This window comes from Miniopterus schreibersii (genome assembly GCF_964146895.1).
Source record: "Miniopterus schreibersii genome assembly, chromosome: 13".
NCBI classification, from domain to species: Eukaryota; Metazoa; Chordata; class Mammalia; order Chiroptera; family Miniopteridae; genus Miniopterus; species Miniopterus schreibersii.
In genome coordinates, this window is record NC_138113.1 from 1,580,439 (window position 1) to 1,602,665 (window position 22,227).

Genomic DNA, 22,227 nt, shown 5'->3' on the forward strand with positions numbered 1-22,227 from the left:
AGCACCCAGCCCAAGCATCCCTCCCTCCTGTCCCCTGTCCCCTCAGCTCAGGCCAGCAGGCAGCTGCCCCAGGCGCTGTTCCCTGAGGCAAAGGCCAAATTTTCCCATAAAGCCACCTCCTGGGATCCTAGGAAAGCAGGATTGAAACCATGAACTACTAATAATTACGCTCATTCACTCGCTGTGAGCATGAAGTTACCTTGTTACGTGAGGATCACTGCGAGAGCAGCCGTTTTCCTGAATCCCAGAGTCCTTTATACCGTCAGGTCCTTCCCAGTCTCCTGCCAGGCCAACCAATCGGATAGTTTTATGCCATTGATTGATTCACCTTAAAAAAAGAAAGGCAGAGGGGAGAGTTAGATTAGATTAGTAGTTGGCCCACCATGACCAGTGGGACAAATCCACCCGGCCCCTGGCCCGGTCTTGTTAATAAAGTTTTACTGGAACGCCATTTATGGGTCACCGTGGCGGCTCCAGCCCCAGAGCGGAGCAGCTGGACAGAGTCCGAGGGCCCTCAGAGGCTGGACTCTCACCGTCTGCCCTTCACAGAAACGTTTGCCCGCCCCTGGAGTCGACCATCTGATGGTTCGCACGCTTGCTCCTGGAGGGCTGGATCTGGCTTCCTCGGTGACCTGGGTAACGTGGCAAACACGTGTCCCGTGGCAGCCTGCAGGGTGCAGCCACGTCCAGCTCCAGCCCGTGCAGACCACAGCGAGGGCAGGTCCCGTTTCTGATGTGGGTGAGCTGGGCTGCCTGGCTGGCGGCCAGCCACACGGCCCAGGAGCTTGTGAGGCCCTTCGCTGCTGTCCAAGTTTCCCAGAAGATGCAGTTGTCTTAGGTTACTTCCCAGGGCGGCCCTGCTGGAGAGCCGAGAAGCTCGCGGCCTGCTTGCCGGCCGTGAAAGCAGCCCCGTGGTGCTCTGGCGGGATCCAGTGTCCCAAGGTTTCCTGTGGGCCCGAGTCACCCTGCAGAAGGGGGAAATGAGACCCAAAACCAGGCTCACAGGGCGGGAGGGGGAGCTCAGACCCATTGTCTAAACAAGTGAGGCTCTGAGCCGGGGTGTGAAGAAGCAGCAGCCTCGGGGTGTCCTGTTTTCCAAACCAACTTCCTAACTAATTTCACTCAGGCCGGCTCCTTAGCAACTTGAGGTCCGCGGGATGGGAACCTGGACATCACAGAGGAGTCAGCTAGTGGCTGAGGTTCAGGTTGGGGAGGGAGATGGGCTCAGGTGGATGGGCCCTGGATGAGAGGAAGTCAGCCCCTCTCCCTCTTGCCATCCCTGAGGGCCGTCCCAGGGTCCCCGCGTGCCTCACTCCGGGCCGGGCTGGGGGGCTCCCAGACACGGCATAGGCCTGCCTCAGAAACCTGTGTCCTGGGCAGGCACACGGGCAGGCGGTGCCCGGACGACGGTGTACAGGCTCTCGGAGGACCAGCAGGACCGCCCAGTGGCCACGGGCGTGTTGGGTGTAGGTGGCAGCGTCCCTAAGGGACTCCAGGGGTGTGTGGAGTGGGGTCGGAGGCGGGCGATGCCTGGAGAGGAGGAGACGGAACCGGATGGGCACCTCGTCCTGTGTTGACTGGCCATTCTCAAGGTTAAAATGTGAGGCGCTGTGTCTGAGAGCCCGTAGGGCCCTCGTCTGCAGTCTGACCTGTCCCCCTTGTCCCCTGTGCCAGAGGTGCTCCTGGACCCCTGCCGGACGTGGTGCCCGGCGTCCACCTGCCAGGCTGTGTGCCAGCTCCAGGAGATGGGGCTCCAGACACCCCAGCTGGTGCAGTGCAAGGCCTGCTCCATGGAATTCTGCTCCGCCTGCAAAGCCAGCTGGCACCCCGGCCAGGGCTGCCCGGAGACCATGCCCATCACCTTCCTGCCCGGGGAGAACAGGTAGGCTCCCAGCCCGGGGCAGGGCTGAGGGGGGAGGGAGGGGAGGGCGTGTCCTCCCTAAAGGTGCCACGGGCACCAGCCCTTTCTCTGGAGTCCCTTTCACGCCTGGGCCGGTTGGTTTGCTCACTCCTTTATTTTTCAGACCTGATTATGGGGCAGACACCGTGCAGGGCCCTGGAAACACGCGGGCGCGTAGGAAACGCCGCACTCTGCCTGTCCAGAAAGGCAGATGTAGGGACGGTTCATTCCTGGGAAGGGCTCTGCGTCCTGATTTTTTCCCAGACTCCATTGTTGAGCAGGACCCGAAACGGGGGACAGGAGCAGGGCAGGAGAAGTAGGTAGACGGTGGTTCTGAGTAGGAAAGATCCCCAGCAACCGGTTCCCGTGGCCACGTCTCCTGGAAGGTCGAGCCTGTCCGGAGAGAACCATCAGTCGCAGCTCTGTTCCTGCCCTCCTGTCCCTTCCTGTCCCCCCGTCTCCTGGTTCCTCAGCTGGGTGCCCTGGTGGGCACTGTGTCTCCATTCTTTAAATCTTAGAATTTGGTAGGTTGAACCATAAGAAACTGATAATATTCAGCTTTTTGTTGTTTTTGTCGTAAAAATGTGCAACAGCAAACGGTTCAGTTCGATAGAGTTGACCTTACACCTGTGGAGACCACGTTTCTAATAAACAAACTTCCACCATCTGCCCCAAGGTGTGGTCACCAACTGTTCCCCGTCTTCTTCTCCCCCCTTTCTGGTGTCCCCACCCCACTCCCCACAGCTGGACCCTCACAGCGGCCCTCTCGGCATCCCTGGGACACCCCCCTCCTTGGTCCTGTGAGCACATCGGTGCCTGAGCTGGGAATGCCCATCTGTGCCCCCTCCTGTTCCTGGGACTCCTTGTCACCCTTGGAGCCTAGCTCATATCCCCTCCTTTGTTCAGCTTCCCAGTTCCCAGGGCAGAGCTGGTGACCCCACCCCCTGTGTCCCCGCTGGGAGATCACGGGTGTTGATTACAGTGCCAGACATATTGTGCTTTAGTTCATCTGTTTAAGTGGCTGACTCCTCCTGACGCCGTGGCCTGCGCTTGGGTTGAACTCTGTCACCCCAGATCTTGGCATACAGCAGGCATGCCCCCCCCCCCCGAGAGGTGTGCTATCCTAGTTTGCCGCAGTCCTCACCACTCCCTCTTGTCTCCCTGGTCCTGAGGCTGACTGCCAGGTGTCATTATTAACTGAGTGTACACTCAGCTGTTTTCCCCTAATAGAGTATTTTTTGAAAGCTAAATCTCCCCTTCACCCCTGATCCCCAGCAGCACCCGGCCAGCTCTGCTCACGGACCTTATGTCTGACTCTTAAAGACATTAAGACACGTAGACGGTGATAAGCTGCCCAAGACTCCTATCTGCCTTCCTTAATCTGAGTTTATAGTGATGATAACCTGAAATGTAATCCAGGTGCCAGGAAATGTCAGAGCCATTGTCTAATCCAGGTAGATTTCTCTGCAGGCCCCAATGCACCAGAACTTACATAGTTTAGCCATTTCTATTTGAAAGAGTCTCCTGGGGAGACGCTCCCCAAGAATGCTGCCTGTGTGTGTGGCATTTCCTTCAAAACCGCTGTGAGCCCCGTGAGAAAATCGGTCCCTTACTCTGAGGTCGCACCTTCAAACCACAGCAGGGTGACCTGACCCGAGAGCCAGCCTTGGTCCTGCGGTTGGCGCCTGAAGACTCTGTGTCTGCAGAAACCAGCTTTGCTGCAGGAGCCACGTGAGCGTTTGTGCAGAGCCAGCCGGGCCGGGCCACCTCAGCAGCGCAGGGTGGGCGTCGTCGGGTCCTCAGCTGAGTGCCTGTGACCTGTGCGCAGGAGCGCAGAGCACGGCCGCGCTTCCCAGGCACCTGGCGCTCGCCGGCTGCCGCGCCCTGCGGTGTCGCGGGCACCTTCTCCCTCGCCCGCCCGAGGAGGCGGCTGAGGCTCCGGTCGGTGATAACGCAGCGAGTCCGTAGACGAGCCAGCACTTGACCCCGGGCTTAGGGGGTCGTGCTGACCCCTGCCAGCCCAGCCGGACGTCCCGGGAAGACGGGTCTGGGCAGACAAACCAGGGAGAGCTAACCCAGCTGTCGGTGTGGGTTTGTGACATTTATTTTTCTCTGAAAGTGGTAAAGCGATAAAAATGATCAGCTCCTTGGAAAGTGTACAAATGCGTGAATCGGGACATGAAACTTGACCGTAACCCCGTTTCTCAGAGGCCTGCCCCTGAGCCTTTCGTCCCATGTTGTTTGCTTGTCTGTCCCTGTATCTAAATTTAGATGATGCTACAATCGCTCTTTCCCCCCAAATTGAACTGACCGATCCACAGTTTTTCGGTGACTGTTTTCCGGAGTCTTCCTGTCTTTGGTTTTATTTTATCTCGTTTAATAACAAGTGGTCCGGGTCCCCCCGGGTGAGCCCGTGCTCCTGGCACAGGCGACAGCCCCCGGGCCCTGAGCGTGGGGCCCTGACGGGACTTCTCCCCGCAGCTCGGGGTTCAGGCTGGAGGAGGGCGAGGCGCCCATCAAACGCTGCCCCAAGTGCAAGGTCTACATCGAGCGGGACGAGGGCTGCGCCCAGATGATGTGCAGGAACTGCAAGCACGCCTTCTGCTGGTACTGCCTGGAGTCGCTCGACGTGAGTACCCCTCCGCCGCCCGCCGCGTCCCGCCAGCGCCGAGGGCCCGCGCGGTGGGACGTGAGTACCCCCAGCCCGCCGCCCGCCGCGTCCCGCCCGCGCCGAGGGCCCGCGCGGTGGGACGTGAGTACCCCCAGCCCGCCGCCCGCCGCGTCCCGCCCGCGCCGAGGGCCCGCGCGGTGGGACGTGAGTACCCCCAGCCCGCTGTCCACCGCGTCCCGCCCGCGCCAAGGGCCCGGGCGGTGGCAGCCCTTTCCCGGGGCCCCAGACCAGAGGAGGCCCCTTAGGGCCTTAGGCTGTATACAGGGTGTCCCCAAAAATGTGTACACACTTTGAGTAATTGTTAATCCCAGTGGCTTAAATCGGCACGTGAGTGCTCAGTTGTTAAACTGTGTGTATGTTTTGGGGGACACCCGTATGGTGTCTGTATAATTTTGCACTTCACTGCATTCTGATGGTTTTAGGAAACCGATCACTAAATGATGTTCTGTCATGTGGTATCTGGCGGTTCCCTGCTCCTTGTAACTTTTCCTGAAGGGGAAGGAAGGGAAAAGCCAGTTTTCTGCATGTCATCAGATGCCCTCGAAGGTATTTTCGGGGAAGTCTCGTAAATGGATGTTGACAGGTGCCGTCCTTGTCTGCCGCTCTGTCCCCGCTTCCCCGATGGAGCCACGGTCCTGGGAGGCCAGCCCTGCCGGTGGCCCCTCTGAACACAGCTGTCCCTCTGCTCTGGGGCCTGTGTCCCAGTCGGTTCTAACCAGGGTCCACCCGGGGACATATGGAACTTCTCTGAACAACAGGAAGGGGAACAACAGTCCCTATTACAAAAACCCGCCTCGGATCCCCGCAGGTCCCGGGCAGTGAGGCCCCACGGCTTCATCAGGAAGCTCACGGTCACGGTGAAATCCTTTATGCACTGGAGCAGCAGGGTGCTGCTGGCGGGAGGGGAGAGGCGCTGTTTAAACCAGCGTCCCCGAGTTCAGGAAGCCTGTCCTGAGTGTCCCAGCTGCGCTCCAGGCGGCGGCTGGCAAAGTCCGGACGCGGGGAAGCGGCCGGTCCATGTGGAGGGGCTCCTAACGCCCGATAGCACGGTCCTGGGTCCTGTGGAGGGTGCAGAGGTCCATGGGTGTAATATCCCCTGGCTGCCCTGGTCCCGGCTGGCTGGGGGTGATGACAGCTCAGGGAGGGTGGAGGCAGCGAGCGTTAGCGACCAGGCGGAGAGAAGAGAGCAGAAGGGGGGGAGGAAGAGCATGCGGAGTGCGGGCCCGAGCGTGGCCGGACGTGAACTCGGGGCCGCGAGGAGGGTCTGGGTACCGAGCCCACAGGGTTGGCTCCAGCATGAGGGCCCTGCCTCCCACCACTGTCCGGCCCCCGGGCTGGATCAGGACGGACTTGGGGGGGGAGGGTTGAGCTGGGCCCCACCCCAGACCTCTGGGCCCAGGAACTGGCGTTTTCCATAAATTCTGCTGGTGACTCGTGTGCGGCTGGGTTTGCCCATCGCTGTGAGCGGAGGTCACTGGAGACGTTTCAGCGGGATCGTGCAACGCGATTTGGTGTGCGTTTCGGAAAACAAGTTGGAAAACTGTCGAGAGCCTGTGGGCAGGACTTGGCCGTAGGCAGCCTGGGAAAAGGAGAGATGCAAGTGAAAGACAGGCTGCAGAGGCCTGTGGGGCTAACGCGGCGCTGAGGGGCGCGTAGCTGCACCTGACTGCGGGCTGTTTCGAGCCAGCACTCGCCCGTGTGACCGGCTACTTTTCCGTCATGACCGGTCAGCAAGGTGCTTAAAATGACTTAAATTAATGTAAGTGCAGACACCAGTTACCTCGTGACCGGTTGGCGAGGTGTTAAGGTTTCTGGGAGGTGAGAGCTCACGGCGGACACAGGTCCTCAGCAACAGCTTCACACAGGCGAAGGTCGGCCGCAGGAGGTTCGGTTCCTCTCTCCCTCTGCTGCGTCCCCCACGGGGTCTGGTGAGGGCTGGGGCGGGGGGTGGCAGCTGGGGCTTCTGACGTCCCTCCAAGGCTTCTCGCTCCCACCCCAGAAAATCAGGCTTCCCGATGCGCCGCTGAGCGTTCAGGCTCCAGGAGGTGGGCCGACAAGCTCAGCACACCCACGGCCAGTGCCGTTCCCAGGGGAAGGAGAGGAGGGTCCCTGGCTGCAGCTGCCCCGTGTGCTCCCGGCCTGGGATTTTAGGGGCGAGACAACAGCCACTGTGTCCCGTCTCCCTGGCGCTCGGGAGAATGGCCTGCTGTCCTCTCAGACTCCCCGGGCCTGTGATAGTCACTGTTCTCAGAAAGAGGCTGTCTGTTCACACCCCCATCAAAGGGATAACAGCCAGCAGCCCCTCCTCTGTGCTACTTACTGAGCCGTCTCTTTTTATGGATAAATGGGGGGATGGCACCTCCCGTTCACGGAGGGGCGGGGCTTGGGTCTAGGAAACCCGTTAGCACGCTCGGTCGGTACTACTTGGGGTTTGGGGTGACAAGTGCTGGGCCCGGAACTTGAACGGATTGGTGTCCTGGAGGGGAACCTGACCATCTGGTGAGGGTCAGGGTGGGCGGTGAGAGCCCCGGAGGGGGGCGGGGCAGCTGTCGCCCTGAGAGCCGGTGGGCGCTACTGCCCCCTTCTGGACAGTCGGAGAAATTGCAGAGGCTACTTCCCCGCTGGTTCAAGGCGATGGGACCCTGGCGAAGGTCTGAGCGGAGAGGACGCTTTCCAGGAGAGGTCTGCACCGATGCAGGCGGGTGGCCAGAGAGAAAGGGAACCTTCGTGTCCAGGAATAATCCAGCCTGCAGGAGAGGGAGACACGGGGGCCAGGGACTCCGGGGGACAAAGCTAGGCCAGGGCCAGGTGCCTCCAATCGATTTGATCTCGATTCTCTCTTTCCTCCAAAATCTAGAGCCGCTGGGCCAGGGCGAGGTTGGGATCTGGGGCGGGCAGCCTGGAGTGGCAGGAGTCCCGTGCGATGGGGTTTGCTCGCGCTCACCTGTCACACACTGTCTTCAGGTCCCCAGGGACCTTGGGCTTAAAGAAGGGCCCAGGACCCAGGACCCAGGACCCAGGACCCAGGCGCTAACCCCGCCCTGCCCTTCTCTTGCCTCGCAGGACGACTTCCTGCTCATCCACTACGACAAAGGACCCTGCCGGAACAAGCTGGGCCACTCCCGGGCGTCTGTGATCTGGCATCGGACACAGGTAGGGGACGCACCTGGACCTGGACCTCGGGAAGAGAGCATGTACGTGTGTGAGTACGTGTGTGCATGTGCACACGTGTGTGGGTGGTTTCCCGGAGACTTGCCCATTGGTTGGAGGTCTGCCAGCCGTGTGGTCCTCTATGCCGTGTAGGGGACAAGGGCAGGGCCTGATCTGGGGTTGGCTCCTTTCTGTGGCACCAATACTTGCGCGATGGCAATTTCACGCTGCCAGCGTGATGCCACTGAGTGCAGAATTGGGAAGAGACTCGGGAGCCGGCCCCCGCACACATGACACAGCCCTGGGTCCCTCGCCCCAGCAGGTGCTCGGCCCATGTCGATGCCACAGTCGAATTCCAGGTTGCAGTGGCTGAAGGTGTTCTGTTCACCTTACCGTGTCTTTGACTCTGGCGCAGTTTCCACGTCCTGGAACATGTTTTGTTCAAGACCCTCCCGGGGCAGAAGATTCTGAATGTGGCCATTTCATCCACCTGGGTGGTTCACTCCATAGATGAGCGTTTAGGGTGGGAGAGGCGCTGGGCTGAGACACTCGGTCTCAGTGGTTGGCTGTTCCTTTACATCGGGGTTCGCCGTGGGAATGTCGTTGTTACTCTGTGATTCCCCGGGAGCCCGGGACTGCTCCCCGTCTGCCTCCCGCAGTGTAGTCTGTGCCTGCGACGTATTTATAACGTGCCCGCTGGCTGGCTGTTTCTGTCCTGTGGTATCTGCTGCCTGTCTCGCTCTTTACTGTGGCTACTTGCTTCCTCCTGGTAGTACCTGCCTCCTCCTGCCCGCACTTGGCAAGAGATGGGTAACCCAGCTTATCAGGGGCGTGCAGATAACAGACAGGGTAGACTAAGGTGGTGATGACCTGGCCGGGAGTGTGAGCGTTCGGTCATGTTCGGGTACGTGTCTGAGTCCCTGGCCCCTCCAGGACTAACGGTTTGTTCCAGGTAGTTGAAGTCGTTCAGGAGCGCGCCTTCCCCGCCAGGTGAAAACACCTTCCTGTGCGTTTTTATGTTTTCTGAGATACCGGTGTGCCCGTGATTTCCACGAAACGTGATCAGAACTCACAGTGGGTAGTTCACCCATTGATGTTCGGACCGGCGCTGGCTGGGCAGAAAGCATGGATTCTTAGCGTCGGCACAACCTAATTTACAGACGCAGGGCAGTGTGTGTGCCTGTGTGGGATGGTGTCAGGCGGAAATCTAAGTCGGGGTACATTTCCTTTCACGCATCTGGGATGCTGCAGTATCCCAGAGCTTAGCATAGTCCTTGGAGGTCTTTCACCTTGTTTTTTATTTTATAATTGAGAAAACTGAGGCCCAGGGAGAGGTAAACACACTGAGTCAGACTTAGAGCCACGGGCTATGCATTTGTGTAATCATCCCTCTGAGCACCGGGTGGGGCCGTAACGCCACCCTCGGATCTCCATCCTGGGCTCCCCGCGCCTGGGGAGGGAGGCAGCTGGTGGAGGAGACTGACCAGTCTAAGTGCAGAGTCCAGGCCTCTGAGCAGCCTCACTGCCGGATCTGGATGCCAGCATGTCCACACTGGAGGCTTGTTGCTTTCAGCACTTTCTCATACCCAGGGGCCAACGTATGTGTTAAAATTAAGTTAACGTGCTGGGTTTTAATCTCCGGGAAAATGCAGGTCTGGTCACTCCCGGATGCTCCGTGCCCCTGCCTGTCCTGCTGTCCCATCGGGGACACCTTATCGCAGCCTTTCCTGTTTGCTGACCACTTCCTCTCCTTATAGTCGTAGCCACCTCCCTTTGAAAACAAACCCTCCTTCTCCCTAGGGCTCCCTTTACACCGAGAGCCTGACGGCAGGTTTTGTTAATCGCATTGTTGTAGCTGATTAAATTGTGGCTCTTTTCAGCAGGCTGGCTGTTCCTCGAGGGCCAACATCTGAAGTGCCTCTGTATTTGCAACACCTAGTACAGTGTCTAGCTCAGGGCAAGCTTGTGGGTTAATTGGATGTATAAATGGGTGGATGTTTGGGTGCTTAGATGGAGGGAGGGAGGGGAAGAGAAGTGAAAATAAGGAAAAATGAAAAATGGGAGGAGGTGTGAGGGGAAGAAAGGGAAGGGAAGGAATTATGGGTGGTTGGTGGATGGATGGATGATGGTGGATGGATGGGTGGATGGATGATGGGTGGATGGATGGATGATGGATGGGTGGATGGATGGATAATGGATGGATGGATGGATGGATGGTGGATGGATGATGGGTGGATGGATGGATGATGGATGGGTGGATGGATGGATAATGGATGGATGGATGATAGATGATGGATGGATGGTGGATGGATGGATGGTGGATGGATGATGGGTGGATGGATGATGGGTGGATGGATGGATGGATGGATAGTGGATGGATGATGGGTGGATGGATGGATGATGGATGATGGATGGATGGATGGATGGATGGTGGATGGATGATGGATGGATGGATGATGGGTGGGTGGATGGATGGTGGATGAATGGATGATAGATGGATGATGGGTGGATGGATGGATGGTGGATGGATGATGGGTGGATGATGGGTGGGTGGATGGATGGTGGATGGATGGATGACGGATGGATGATGGATGATGAATGGATGGATGATGAGTGGATTGATGAATAGGTTGGTGGATGAAGGATGGATGAGTATATGGATGGATGATGAGTGGGTGGAAAGATGGATGGGTGAGTGGATGGAGATGATAAATGGATGGGTGGATGTCATATAGGTAATGGATGTGTGGATGGATGGATAGATGGATATTGTATGGATAACGGATGGATGGATGTTGCATGGATAATGGATGGATGGATAAATGGATGGATGCTGATGGATGGGAGGATGAGGTGTAGGTGTGTGATGGGTGGGGTGGTTGATGTTCTATACTTTAGCTGTGGCACCTACAGACCAGCCACCTCACCCTCAGCTCCTGTGCTTCCTCTTGCAGGTCGTGGGCATTTTTGCTGGATTTGGGCTCCTGCTCTTGGTGGCCTCGCCCTTCCTGCTCCTGGCCACTCCCTTTGTCCTGTGCTGCAAGTGCAAGTGCAGTAACGGCGACGACGACCCGTTACCCACCTAGAGGAAGGCGCAGTGCTGGAGCCAGGTCCCGGCCTCCGGGGAGCGCGGCTCTCCCCCACCCCTCCCCACCATCCCCCTCACTAAACGTCTTTCTTGCCTTATGTGCCCCATTGAGCTTCAGTGTCACGCCGGATGCCGTCATTTCAGGGACGCTGTCGGAACGTTTGCCGAGGCCCCAGCGGAGTCCCCAAGGCTTGGGGGGCGGGGCTGGTGCGAACAGGGCAGGTCCTGCCCAAGGTCCCTGCAGACCGGCCAGGGGAGGTGCTCCCTGCGGCCAGAGAGCAGGACAGTCCCCTGGTTGCCTGAGACCTTCTCTTGCAAACGTCGTCACCTCCTCCTTGGCCTCAAGGTGGCGCCGAGCTGCCGAGAGAGTCTGAGGACTGCGGCTCCCTCCAGACAAGCCCGTTGCCCTGGCTCCAGAGAAGCCCCGTTTTTCACTGTTTTATTGCTAATGGCGTTTAGAAAAATCCTTTTCAGAAGGCATTCTTCCCTTCCCCACGGGGCAGGGAAAATTCAACAAGGTGCACCTGAACCATCCTATGCCTTTCGGAAACGCGCATTTTCAGAAGCCTCTGAAAGGACGTTCTGGCTCGGCCCCCCTTCCGGAGACCCCGAAAGCCCTACGCGCCCCCGTGTTCTTCCCGAGACTGTGAGGACTGAAGGCCGCCGTAGCTGTGCACCGTCACCACCGTGGTCCCGCGTGGTCGCGTTTCTCTGAAAATACGGATGCGTCTGAAGGAGCGCCCCCGCCCGAGGTCGGCCCCCCGTTTCTCCTCGCTGAGCCAGTCGGCTCCTGGGCTCCTCCCGTCTCACCCGGGTGTCCGCAGATATTTTCAGTGTCTTCAGAAACCAGGTTGCTTCTCTCGGAAGTCGTTTTGCGGGAAGTCTCCCTGGTTTGGCCTCTGTCTTCTCAAGCAGACAGTAGGTAGAAGACAGGGCCCTTGGTCCTCAGAGGCGGCCCGGGGGCTGAGGAGGCACCTCCTGGGGTGTCCCCGGTTTTTTTCAGTGACCCCGCTATTCTGCAGGAACCGTCCTTCTCACAGAGCTCCGAGCCCTGGCGCTCACCACCCTGCCGCCGCTGAAACCCTTCCATCTGCGGGTCGTTGCGACTGGGGACTTTACCACTCTGTCCCTTGCCGGCTGCGTGTGGCTGTTACCCTGGCAACAGAATGCTCGGCTCCATGACACAGGCCACCCGGTCGATTAACTCTGACAGGCGGGGAAGCCGGAGTCTCTGCAGAGAGCTGGGGTCAGCGTGGCGTTGAAATGGAGTGGACGGACTGCGACGAACTCGGGACTTCCGAGAAGAGCGGGAAGGCAGACGATGTCGATTCATTGCCCTGGAACTTTTTACCTGTTTTTATTGACTTTACAGAGGGAGGGGGAGAGAGAGAAACATCAGTGACGAGAGAGTCATTGATCAGCTGCCTCCTGCGCGCCCCCTGCTGGGGATTGTGCCCACGACCCGGGCATGTGCCCTGACCGGGAATCGAACCGGCCACCTCTGGGCGCACGGGTGATGCCCAGCCAACTGAGCCACACCGGCCAGGGCTGCAGGGGAACTTTTTAAACTGATTAAGCATTTCACAGGGGACTAAATGGGGACAAACCCTGACTTCCATCTCGGTTGTGTGCTTGTGGGGGGCACGTGTGATGGGGGGGTTTGTATCTTTCACTTGTCCCTGTGTCTACACGTCAGGTCCTGGTTCGCCTCCCCGTGTGGAAACTTCTTTATTTCTCAGCATTTCATAGGTTAAGGAAACAGGACCACCTCACGCCTCACCTCTGGCATTCGTTTCCGAGACAGGAGCCGTTTAGAAACCAGACCCTGTCAAAAATTTTCCTTACAATTGTAGCTTAAAAATTCAGTAACTAAATCAGAGCCCGCCTGAGACCGTCTCTTGGGCTGAGGCCTGGGCCGTGAGTCTGTGTAGCTGGAGGGGGTGTGACAGGGCCTGGAGGTCGGGTGGCTTTGCTGAAAGGGTAACAACTCCGTAGGGCCTGAAGAAGCTGAGGCCTCACCTCGGGATCTGAGAACCCCTTTGTCTAGCCAGTGCCCTCTAAGATGTGTCTGGAAGGTAGCAGGCGCGTGGCCGTGTGTCCAGCGGTGCACGGGGGGCCTGCACCCCATCCTGGTCCATCCTGCCTGTACTGGCTTCGGCCCACTGCCCACTGCAGACTCTGTACTGTGACCCCCGTCCCCCGGGGTGGGGCCAGAGCCTCGAAAGGCTGCGTTCTCTGGGCAAAAGCTCCAGCCGCTTTGCTCCTAGTGGGTCGGCTGTCCATCTGTCCTGGAGGACTCGGTGGCCGCATCCCACCGATCTGTAGCCCCACCCTCCTGTGCCTTCACTGCTGACGGTTTCACGAGCACACGGCGTCACCCCATTAGGGACCGGAGATCGCGGGGCCGGCGGGAGCCAGTCGCACCTGCGTGTCCTGAGCTTCTGCATCAGTGAGGCCTCACTTGTCTCAGTGACGACAGAACTAAAACTGCCCATTCCCCAGAAAGACATCAGCAGGATCGTCCTGAGGTCCTGTGTAACCTCATGGCCCCTCCTCCAGCGTCTTTCGGTCAGGAATGTCCCCCGTTGTCCACGGGGACCCCGCTGTCCGCAGGGATGCTGATCAGGCTTGATGTAAAGTGTCAGCCGAACGTGCGAGCAGGGCCCACCTTCGGATTTTAACCTGGCGGTCAGTCCCCGGTAAAACCTGGGGGGGTCCCCCACCTAGCGGGTGGCGCCCTTCCTGTCTTCAGCACAGTTTGTCTTAAGTGACGATGACATTCCCTCTCCCAGACTGTTTCCACGGGGCCCTCTGGAAGCACATGGGTGCGGATTCATTTCGAGGCCTTTCCGTGCTGGGGAGGAGGGAGGACCCGCCTTCCAGACCGACCGGGGCCGGGGGGCCCTGTGGACGCCCAGGCTGTCTCAGGCCCTTTGGAACCCGACCCCGCTGGACTGGACGTGTCCGATCTCAGGCTGGCTCCGCTGTGCGTCAGCCCGGCCAGCCGAGCCCCTCACTGCCGCTGTCACAGGAGCCCGTTGCCTCCAGACCAGGACCCACCGTGGTGTCCCCGTCGCCGAGGCTGAGTGAGGATCTGAGCGAAGGCAGGGCCTCCCTGGCGGCACAGACTTCTGTCCGCGTAGCCCCCCTCGGCCCCGGGGTGGCTGCCAGCGCCCACCCCTCCCGCTTCTCCGCGAAGGGGACAGACTCTCTCTGCTGCACGTGATCCTGGAAAACTGGTTCGGGAGCCAGGCCGATTTCTGATCAGGGTCCAGGGCTCATGGGGAAAGGGGGTCTCAGATATGCGAGAAACACTTCAAGACGAGTTTAGCTCTTTTCACCTGAATTAAAAGTTAAACATTTCACAGACTAGAGGAGGACATGTCCCCTTGGCCATCTTTAAAATATTGGGGGTTAGAAAGAACCAGGGTGAGCTTTCTGTATAGTTCTCAGACTCTCGTTTATCAATAAATACCCCTTGTATATACAGACGTCGTAACGGATTCATCGAGGGAAAACATTCTGCATGAAGGTCTCATTACAAACATACCAAAGCTAGTTTATCCCTGGTCAGGAGCCCGAGCCCCGGTGGAAATAAAATGAGGGTGTGATGACTGGTGTTGCCAAAAATGCCAACTGGAGTGCGGGGCGGGCGTCGACTTGGCGTCACAGGCGCATGGGCACTGGGAGCGCCCGTGGCCCGGGGAAGCCACGCCCACGGCCCGGCCCCTGGGTCTGCGCCCTCTGGTCTCCCTCGAGTCCAGGGGCCCTCGGGTCGGGCGGGTGCCCGCCGCGCGCCTCACTTTCCCTCCTCGGCCCACGGGGGTGTTTAAATCCTGTACAGAACGCGCGTGGGTGAGCCACGCGCTTGTACACGTGATGTATTTGACAAGCGGCGATGCGGGAGGTTTGCGTCTGGGACGTGAGTGCACTGTGTGCCACGAACACTGTGATGTGCAGGAGGCCTGTCCGAATGCCTTTTCACGTGGCGTTTTGTACTTTGGAATCCTATGGAGAAGTGTGATTTGTAATTTCAATACACATTTTAAATGTATGGTGTCTTATGTAGTCTGTCCCCCCTTCGGAAGGGATTTCTTTTTAAAGATATTTTGGCTGGAATACAGGTTCATTTTGTAAATCCTGCCTGGCTGCGTCTTTTGTGTGTCCCACGTTCTTCGAGGGTCGCGGCCTGGAGATCCTGCAAGTGCTGACGGTGGGAGGTGGGTGGGAGACGTGACAGGGCGGCCGCGGGGCTGGGACAGGGCCATAGACCTGGAGGGGCACGTGCTCCGACCCCAGGAATCGAGCCGTAGACCTGGTTCATGGGCTGACGCTCACCCCACTGAGCCACACCAGCCCGGCCACGGGACAGTCCTCGTGGACTCTGGTTGGACCTCAGTTCCCTGAGCGGACCTGGAATGCGTGAGTAGCTCCAGAAAACACTGCTGAGAAAAAAAGCTTTTAAGCAAAATAAATCTACATGCGAGTGTGTGACAGTGAAGACGGGCAGGAACCGTTACCTGCTGGGCGGGCGAGTGGGGCAGGACGGATTTCCCGGCTCGCGCCCCGGGGGAGGTTACTCGGAAGTGATCTCACCGCGTGCGGGGTTCCTGGGGTTTGGCCACAGCACCTCCTCTGGAGATTCCGTTCCAGTTGGATCCAAGGTCCTGAAAGATCCTTGTGAGCCCCCGAGGGGAGACGGCAAAACTCCAAACCCCCTCACTCCGCTCCCCGAAACATTTCCAGGGACAAGAGAATGGCAGCACCTATTTCTGTCCACGACTAATGCATTGTTGGGGCACAGACTGTAAGATAAAACTGGGGTCCTTTTATTAACGACAAAGGCGCAATCAGCGCGCGAATGAAACTCGCAGGTGGTGCTGGGCTGGGAGTCCTCACAAACCCCGACTGGGAAAAGCAGACAATGGGGACCCACAGGGGAGGGGCCTTACACAAAGCAAAGCCCTGATCCTGCAGGACGCAGGCAAACGCACCTGTCCGGCGGCACCTGCACAGAAGGGACAGTGGGGGCGGCTCAGAGGCCCGAGGGACCCTCCAGGGCAGGGGCCTGGGGGAGGACAGGGGCCGTTTCCAGATGAACACATATTTCATGGCCATTCGCCTGGGTTTGGTTGCCCTTTGTAGGGGAGACGTGATTTGAACTAAAGACGGTTTGTCCTGGGGGTGAAGTCACCACCGAGAGGTCCCCCCTTCACATCCCCCCCCAGCCCCGGGTCCAATCCTGCTGTTCTCCATCCCAGCATCTCCCTGAGCTCAGCGCCACCTCCAAAGGAACCATTCAGGTGCCCAGGTCTCGCTCATATTTCCACCTCCTTTAACCCGGCTTGATTTTAACGCTTAAATAAAAATCACCCACATGCTGCCAATGTGCCCCATCGCCTGGAGCTGGAGCCCAGAAGAGAGCGAGCCACGGACGCCTCAGCGGTGACGCTGAGACGGGAAGGACAAGCCCCTGACTCCCCCGGCGCAGGAAACCGCGGGGAGCGGTCACGGTGGTGACCCGTCTTTTATTTCTTCTCTGAGGCTTCGCTCAACAAGGGAGCTCACTGCCTCCCACGGGCCATGAGACGCGGTGACTCAGCATCTTCCTATCCTCACAAAAATGCTAGAAGTTGGTCTGATTTTGTGCCCATTTTATAGACCGGGAAAACTAAGTCTCAGCAGAGCTCACCTGCTACGGTCAAAGCCAGTGCCCCCTGGAGTCAGGATCTGAGCAGACGTTTCTCTGCCCCACAGATGGTTCTCCCCACTCCCCGCAGAACTGTCTCGTTTCCCACTGCCTCTTGCAGGCAGGGGTGGCTCATTTCTAGGGAGAAGCGCATTATGGCTCAGAAAGGGTGTCTTGTAAGTGACATAGGGGAGCAGCAAAGCCAACTAGGTCCTCTTGGCAAGGATATTACAGACATCTGGGTGTCAGGGAACCAAGGGACTCGGATCCACCCTCCATGCAATTCACTCAGCTGAATGGACTTGGCCAAGTGTTTTCTCTGATTCTCTCGTTTATTTCCCCCAATGTTGCTGTTGAAGAAACAGTGTCGCTTGTCCCGTAGTGTCCGGCGTGCTGCATTGGCGGACTGCGCCTGCGGTGCTGCGGGCCTGCTGCTTTCCTGTGCATTCCCGTGTGTGGGGTCAGATCTGGGAGCTTTGCAGAACGTACAGCAGGAGTCCTGAGGTGGGGGTGTGGTCGGCGGCTAGACAGACACGAGCAGAGCAAGGACGCTGGGCCACGGGCAGAAGGTCACCGGGGCGGAAAGCCCCTGGTGCCTAGCAACAGACAACTGTAGAGTGGGACCTCGCCCCCAGGCTGGCCTTTCCTCCCCTAGCATATCCCTGGTCATGCGGTTTGGACTCCCCAGAGATAACTTCCAGGCCTCAGTTGTATTCCAGCTCCAGGCCCAGAAAAGCAGCAAAACCGGCCACAGCTGACCTCAGGACCAGCTGCATTGGATATTGACCCCTGCCCTGGGGCCGACCAATCCCTCAGTGGAGACCACAACCCTGGAACGCTGCTGAATATTATGAGATCTTCCCCTGGGACCCCCCCTAAACTCTCTACCCTTAAAACCCTTAGGATGGAGGAGCCCCTGCACTTTCCCTCCTGGGAACACTCCTGAGCCTTCCGCCTCCCCCTTGCCCCAGGTGCATTACCATTACCTTCCCCACTCCCAAGCTCCCAGGGCCCTTCCTTTGCCTCTATAACCCGTTTCCTAAGCCCATTTCTTCTAGGAATTACTTCTCCACCTCTGTGATTTTACAAGTTAGTGTTCTCTTATAGTTGGGGTCTTGGCTCTGACTTCTTTCCCAGCCAGAACCCAAGGACCGAGGTTGCTGAACCCGGGTCCGCTCTGACCCCACCAGTCAGACACCTGGTGCCCTTCCGCCGCCTACAACATAAGGGCGCCCGGACTCGGACTACGACTCGGGTTGTGTGGCAGGATCCAGAGACGCCCCCCAGGACGGCTGTGCAGACCCGGACCGGTGCTGTGGACCGTCGGGGACCCACTGTGCCCCACCAGCTCCTCGCTTTGCATGGAGTGGGCTTGGGTGAATTTTCCTCGGAATTCTGGGCTTCTTTGTTTTAAAGTAAGAGGCTGACTTTCTTTGGATTGGAGGGGAGACGCCTGAGGTCTGCGGGGTTTGTGGGGAGTTGAAGTGCCCGGTGACTGGGGATAACCTGCGGGACAAGCCGGCCAGCGTGCAGTGCCAAAGACGGCCAGCAGGGGGCACCCCAACACGGCCTTATCCAGCCACTGGGGGTGGGAGGCAGGTGCCTTGTGAGTTTTTGTTCCTGATTTTCACTTGGGTGTTTTGTCGGTCATGCTAGTTGGAGCTTTGTGCCTGCCTCCTGCCCTCCCGCCCTCCCGCCCTGTACCTACGCAGCTTGCTTTCAGCTTCATCCAGAGTACTCCCCGCGCCCCTGAGGTCAGCCAGAATGAGGCCGGCCGGCGAAGAGGAATTTCTCCCGTGCTGTGAGAAAGGACAGTGTGGCCTGGGGGCAGCCGGGCCGGCCCTGCCTTCCCTCTGTGCTGGCTGGAGAGCAGGCCTCTGTGGCCGGCGGCCCGCCCTGGGCCCTGGGGTCATCACGGCCAGCACCAGGGACCTCGGCCGGGAAGCCCAGGCTGCAGCCGCCGGAGGTGCACAGGGACCCCCCCCCCCGCACCTGTCGGCCGCCTCCTGCCTCCCAGGGGGACCCGCCTGTTACTGTTGCTCTTTGACGTCTAAAACCCAGCTGTTGGGTGTATTGATCAGCTCTCCTCCCTGCTTCTAGCAAATGGCTTCTGCCTTCAGCTTTATGCTTTGGCTCTGCTCTCCTCACTTTTATTCTTCCCATTTTCCCCCCAGTTTCTTGTGCTGAATGATCGAACGACACCTTTCCGTGTGCACTTCTTCCGTGTGTCGTTAGGGAGCGCGTCCGTGGCCGTGGCCGTGGCCGTGGCCGTGGCCGTGGCCGCGGCCCGGGTTGGCGCTCTCTTTACAGTTAGAAATTTTGCGTTTTCGCTACTGAGGTTTTGATTTGCTCTGTGACCAAAGCGTCGTTCAATGGAAGCTTTAAAAATGTCCTCGCACGAGGCCTGTCGCACGGGCCTGGCTCTCTGACTTTGGTTTCTCATCTCCGGGAGCTTCTAAAGCTGCCTGCGGCTCTTCTGCCCCCGGCAGTGAGCGAGGCTCTGCGTGCGGCCCAAGGACGAGTCGGAGTTTAAGGGCCGCTGCGTGAAGGCTGGAGGACCTGCTGTTGCCGTGGTGCGGGCTGGACACGTGCTGGTTTCATTCGCCCGATTGAGTTTTCAGCCCCGTGCCGGGACGTGTTCTGTGCACTTCTATCGCTCACATAATGAGTGAGGTGAACTAATCTTCCGCCGCCTGTGTGTTTCCATGTGTCCGTGGACCGTCTTTAGTTCTTGCTTCATAAATGCTGATTCCGGAGTGTTTGGAGCATGAACCTGAGGTTTGTCCTGGCTCCAGTTCAAATCTTGGCTCTAACCTTGGTCCTGACTCACACCTTGCAGCGCCCGTCGGGGTTTAGGATCCGGGCCGTGCCAGTGCCAGCCCCCAGAGGACGCCGGGGCACTGTGCGGTTTTCACTGTCGCTGCCGTGTCAGCAAATGCGATGTCTGCGTTAATAACGGGGCGTGACCCGGGGCACGCCTCTCGCATGGTCCTTAATGTGGGTCCGCACCCCACAGATCCGACTGCCGAGGCCCCTCAGGCTGATCCCGCTGCCCTGCCCCTCGAGCGGCCGCTGGTTCGAAGCCCCCATCACCACGGCGCCGATTCTGCCGCTCTCATCGCCGACTCGTCAGGAATTCGCCTCCCGCCGCCGCTTCTGCTGTCAGGGCTTCTAACCCAGCTGCTCCTCTCGTGTGACCCCTGCGCCGGTCACTCCCGCAGCCAGGGCTCCTCCATCACAGTCGCTCGTGAGCATCTCAGTGGAAGAGGATGTGGGGCCGGAAGCCGGGAGACCAAGGCCTGATTCTGTTTTTGCCAAATATTCAGAATAACTGGCTTCCAGGATTTCCTCGGGGCGGCCCTGAGAGTCACACGAGATGACGTAGTGACCGTCCCGTATCAGAGACGACAGAGCCCCTGGGTCTCCCTTTGCCGTTCAGCGAGGCCTGGCCACGTGAGTGTGTGACAAGTGCTGCCTTTACAACTCAGGGAACCCACATGTCCATTTTTATGTGTATTTAATATTTAATCACCGAATTCCTTGTGATGCATAATTTCCCCTTGTTAATGCAGCCGTGAGAGGTGGCCCCGGGTGTGGCTGGCCTCAGATATTCTCTTTGCTTCTAAATCCCTTGGCCCGAGTGTCCTAAATGTATTCCAGCTTCCAGAGGTCAGCAAGCGTTTGGTGTCCCTTTGAAGGTCATTGACGGAAGGATGTTTATTCAACTGCGGCCTGCGGGCCGCCTCTGGCGCCATGGGGGGGTGCGTGCAGGTGTGTGTTGCTGAGTGTGTGATGTTTACCTGAGCGTGCACCTGATTCCACGCAGGCCAACCAGGTGCCATTCCCACCAACGTCCCCAAACACCCAGTGAGGACGCGTGGCTCTGGGGAGGCCTGGGCCCGGGCGGGGCTGGCTCTGCTGTGCGAGGGGCATAGCCACCCTTCCTGAGGCCCCGAAACATCTTTTCCTTCAGCCCGTTGCAGGTTTTGCTTTATTAGATGTTGATTAATGAGCACAGAGTCACCTGCCATTAAAGGCAGGCGCTCCTTCCTGTGTGGAAAGCTGGTGCGTGGGGCTGAGGGACAGTCAGAGTCCGCACACAAAGTCGGGGTATCCCCAAAGGGAGCCCAAACGCCCTGAGGCCGTGGAGCGTTTGGCTGGGACCCCCTCGCCTGCCCGGTCCCAACACCCCCCCTGTCGGCTCCAGCTCCTTGGTGTTTCCAGGTGGGGTTGGCTCCAGCCCGGGAATTTAAGATCTGCTTGTCCTTTATCTCATTTCCTTTCAGCTCTACAAACGTTTCATGAGCCCCTGATACGTGTCGCGTGTCTAGAGGACTAGAGTGATGGCTGGGACGCGATCCCTCCTTGGACTCGTTTAAAGAACATTTTCGGTCCCCTAATCAAGCCGCCAGTTCGTAGCTGCGTGACTGCAACGCTGAGCCCTTCCTACCCGCTGCCCACACCGAGGGGGAAGCTTAGTTTTCTTCTGTCTGTCTGTCCGTCGTTCACACGGGGGCCACGTGGCCCTCGCACGCGGCGGTTCTCCGTCTTACTGCGCGTTACAACCTGGGAGCTTTTAAGCAAACCAGCCCCAAGGCTGCACCCCAGGGACTTACCTCCAAATCCCGGGGCTGGTTAAGAGGCAGCCGAACCTCCCTAGTTTGCACGAAGGGCCCTGGAGCCGAGCGCGGTGACAGAAATCGGGGGGAGCGGGGCATTGGCGGGAACAGGGAGGCGCGGCTCCCTCGCGTCGCGCCGGCGTTTTTAGTGAGCCCGCGCAGTCGGCGGGGCCTTCTGCAGGTGAAGGCTGATCTCCTGCAGTCGGGGTTGGCGGGGTGTTTTCATCCAGTGACAAAACCCCGCTGGGGACCTGGGGCTAGAGACTGGCCCAAATTTAATCTTTTAGTTCAGCAACCTAGACATTTTCCACTGGCTCTGTCTTCAGAATCAGCCCATTGCATTGCATTATCCTCAGGAAAATGTCACGGTTATTGGGTATTTCCTTCCCCCTCCCTCCCTGCCTCCCTCCCCCTGGGTCTCTGCTGGAATAACACTGTTACAGGGGCCCATCCCTGGACAATCTAAAAATATTTCCATCCCTCCCTGACCAAGCCTGGAAATTCCTTGTCCCTTCATTGCTTTCTCATTCGTCACAACATTTAATACTGTGCTCCTCGATTTTAATCACTTACCGCCCTCGCCCCGGCCTCTACCAGAGCCCCGTCTCCTCTTCGGAGCTCACAGTACTCAGGTAAGAAACACTGTTGAAGGAAATAATAAGCGAGTCTCCGAGAAGCTCCCAGGCCTCGCGGGGACGGCCACTGTGCCCAGCCGCGGGGACGCGGGGACAGCAGTGCCATGAGCTGAGCCATATGGGAAGGACGTGGAGCCAGGTCAGGCCTGGCTGCCGGGCTGACTCCAGACCCCAAGGCCAGGGGTCTAAGTAACATTTCCCCGTTGTGGTAACGGGGGCTTAGAGGCGGGGACACCTTGCGTGTGATCCTTGCCAGCGGGAGCATCCGGGGCCACCAAGTGTGAAGGGGGGGTGGGGGTGGCGTCAGCAGCGAAGGTTTCAAACGTTCAGCGTGTTGGGAGCAGAGGGACGTGTGTGCCTGGGGTCTGGGCGGTGAAAGGGCAGGGAGGGAGCGAGGCAGGGACACGGGGCGGGGATGGAGAGCGTCCCGGCGCTGGGACCGCATGGAAAGCGGGGCCGTGGCAGGACCCGGATC

At 58.8% G+C, this 22,227-nt stretch overlaps 1 protein-coding gene across 6 annotated transcripts in view; it reads left to right on the forward strand.

Annotated features, from left to right (window-relative positions):
* The window catches only part of RNF144A (ring finger protein 144A), a 145,720-nt gene that overhangs the window by 46,040 nt on the left and 77,453 nt on the right, over positions 1 to 22,227 (forward strand). For 4 of the 6 annotated variants that reach the window (XM_081156298.1, XM_081156296.1, XM_081156301.1 and 1 more), the window contains 4 exons: positions 1,675 to 1,882; positions 4,382 to 4,529; positions 7,635 to 7,724; positions 10,676 to 14,947. In XM_081156298.1, coding sequence (XP_081012424.1) covers positions 1,675 to 1,882; positions 4,382 to 4,529; positions 7,635 to 7,724; positions 10,676 to 10,807 — 578 coding nt within the window. In that variant the 3' untranslated portion in view covers positions 10,808 to 14,947. Of the gene's footprint in view, positions 1 to 1,674; positions 1,883 to 4,381; positions 4,530 to 7,634; positions 7,725 to 10,675; positions 14,948 to 22,227 lie in introns of those variants that run through there. The other 2 variants (XM_081156299.1, XM_081156300.1) reach the window with 1 other exon arrangement.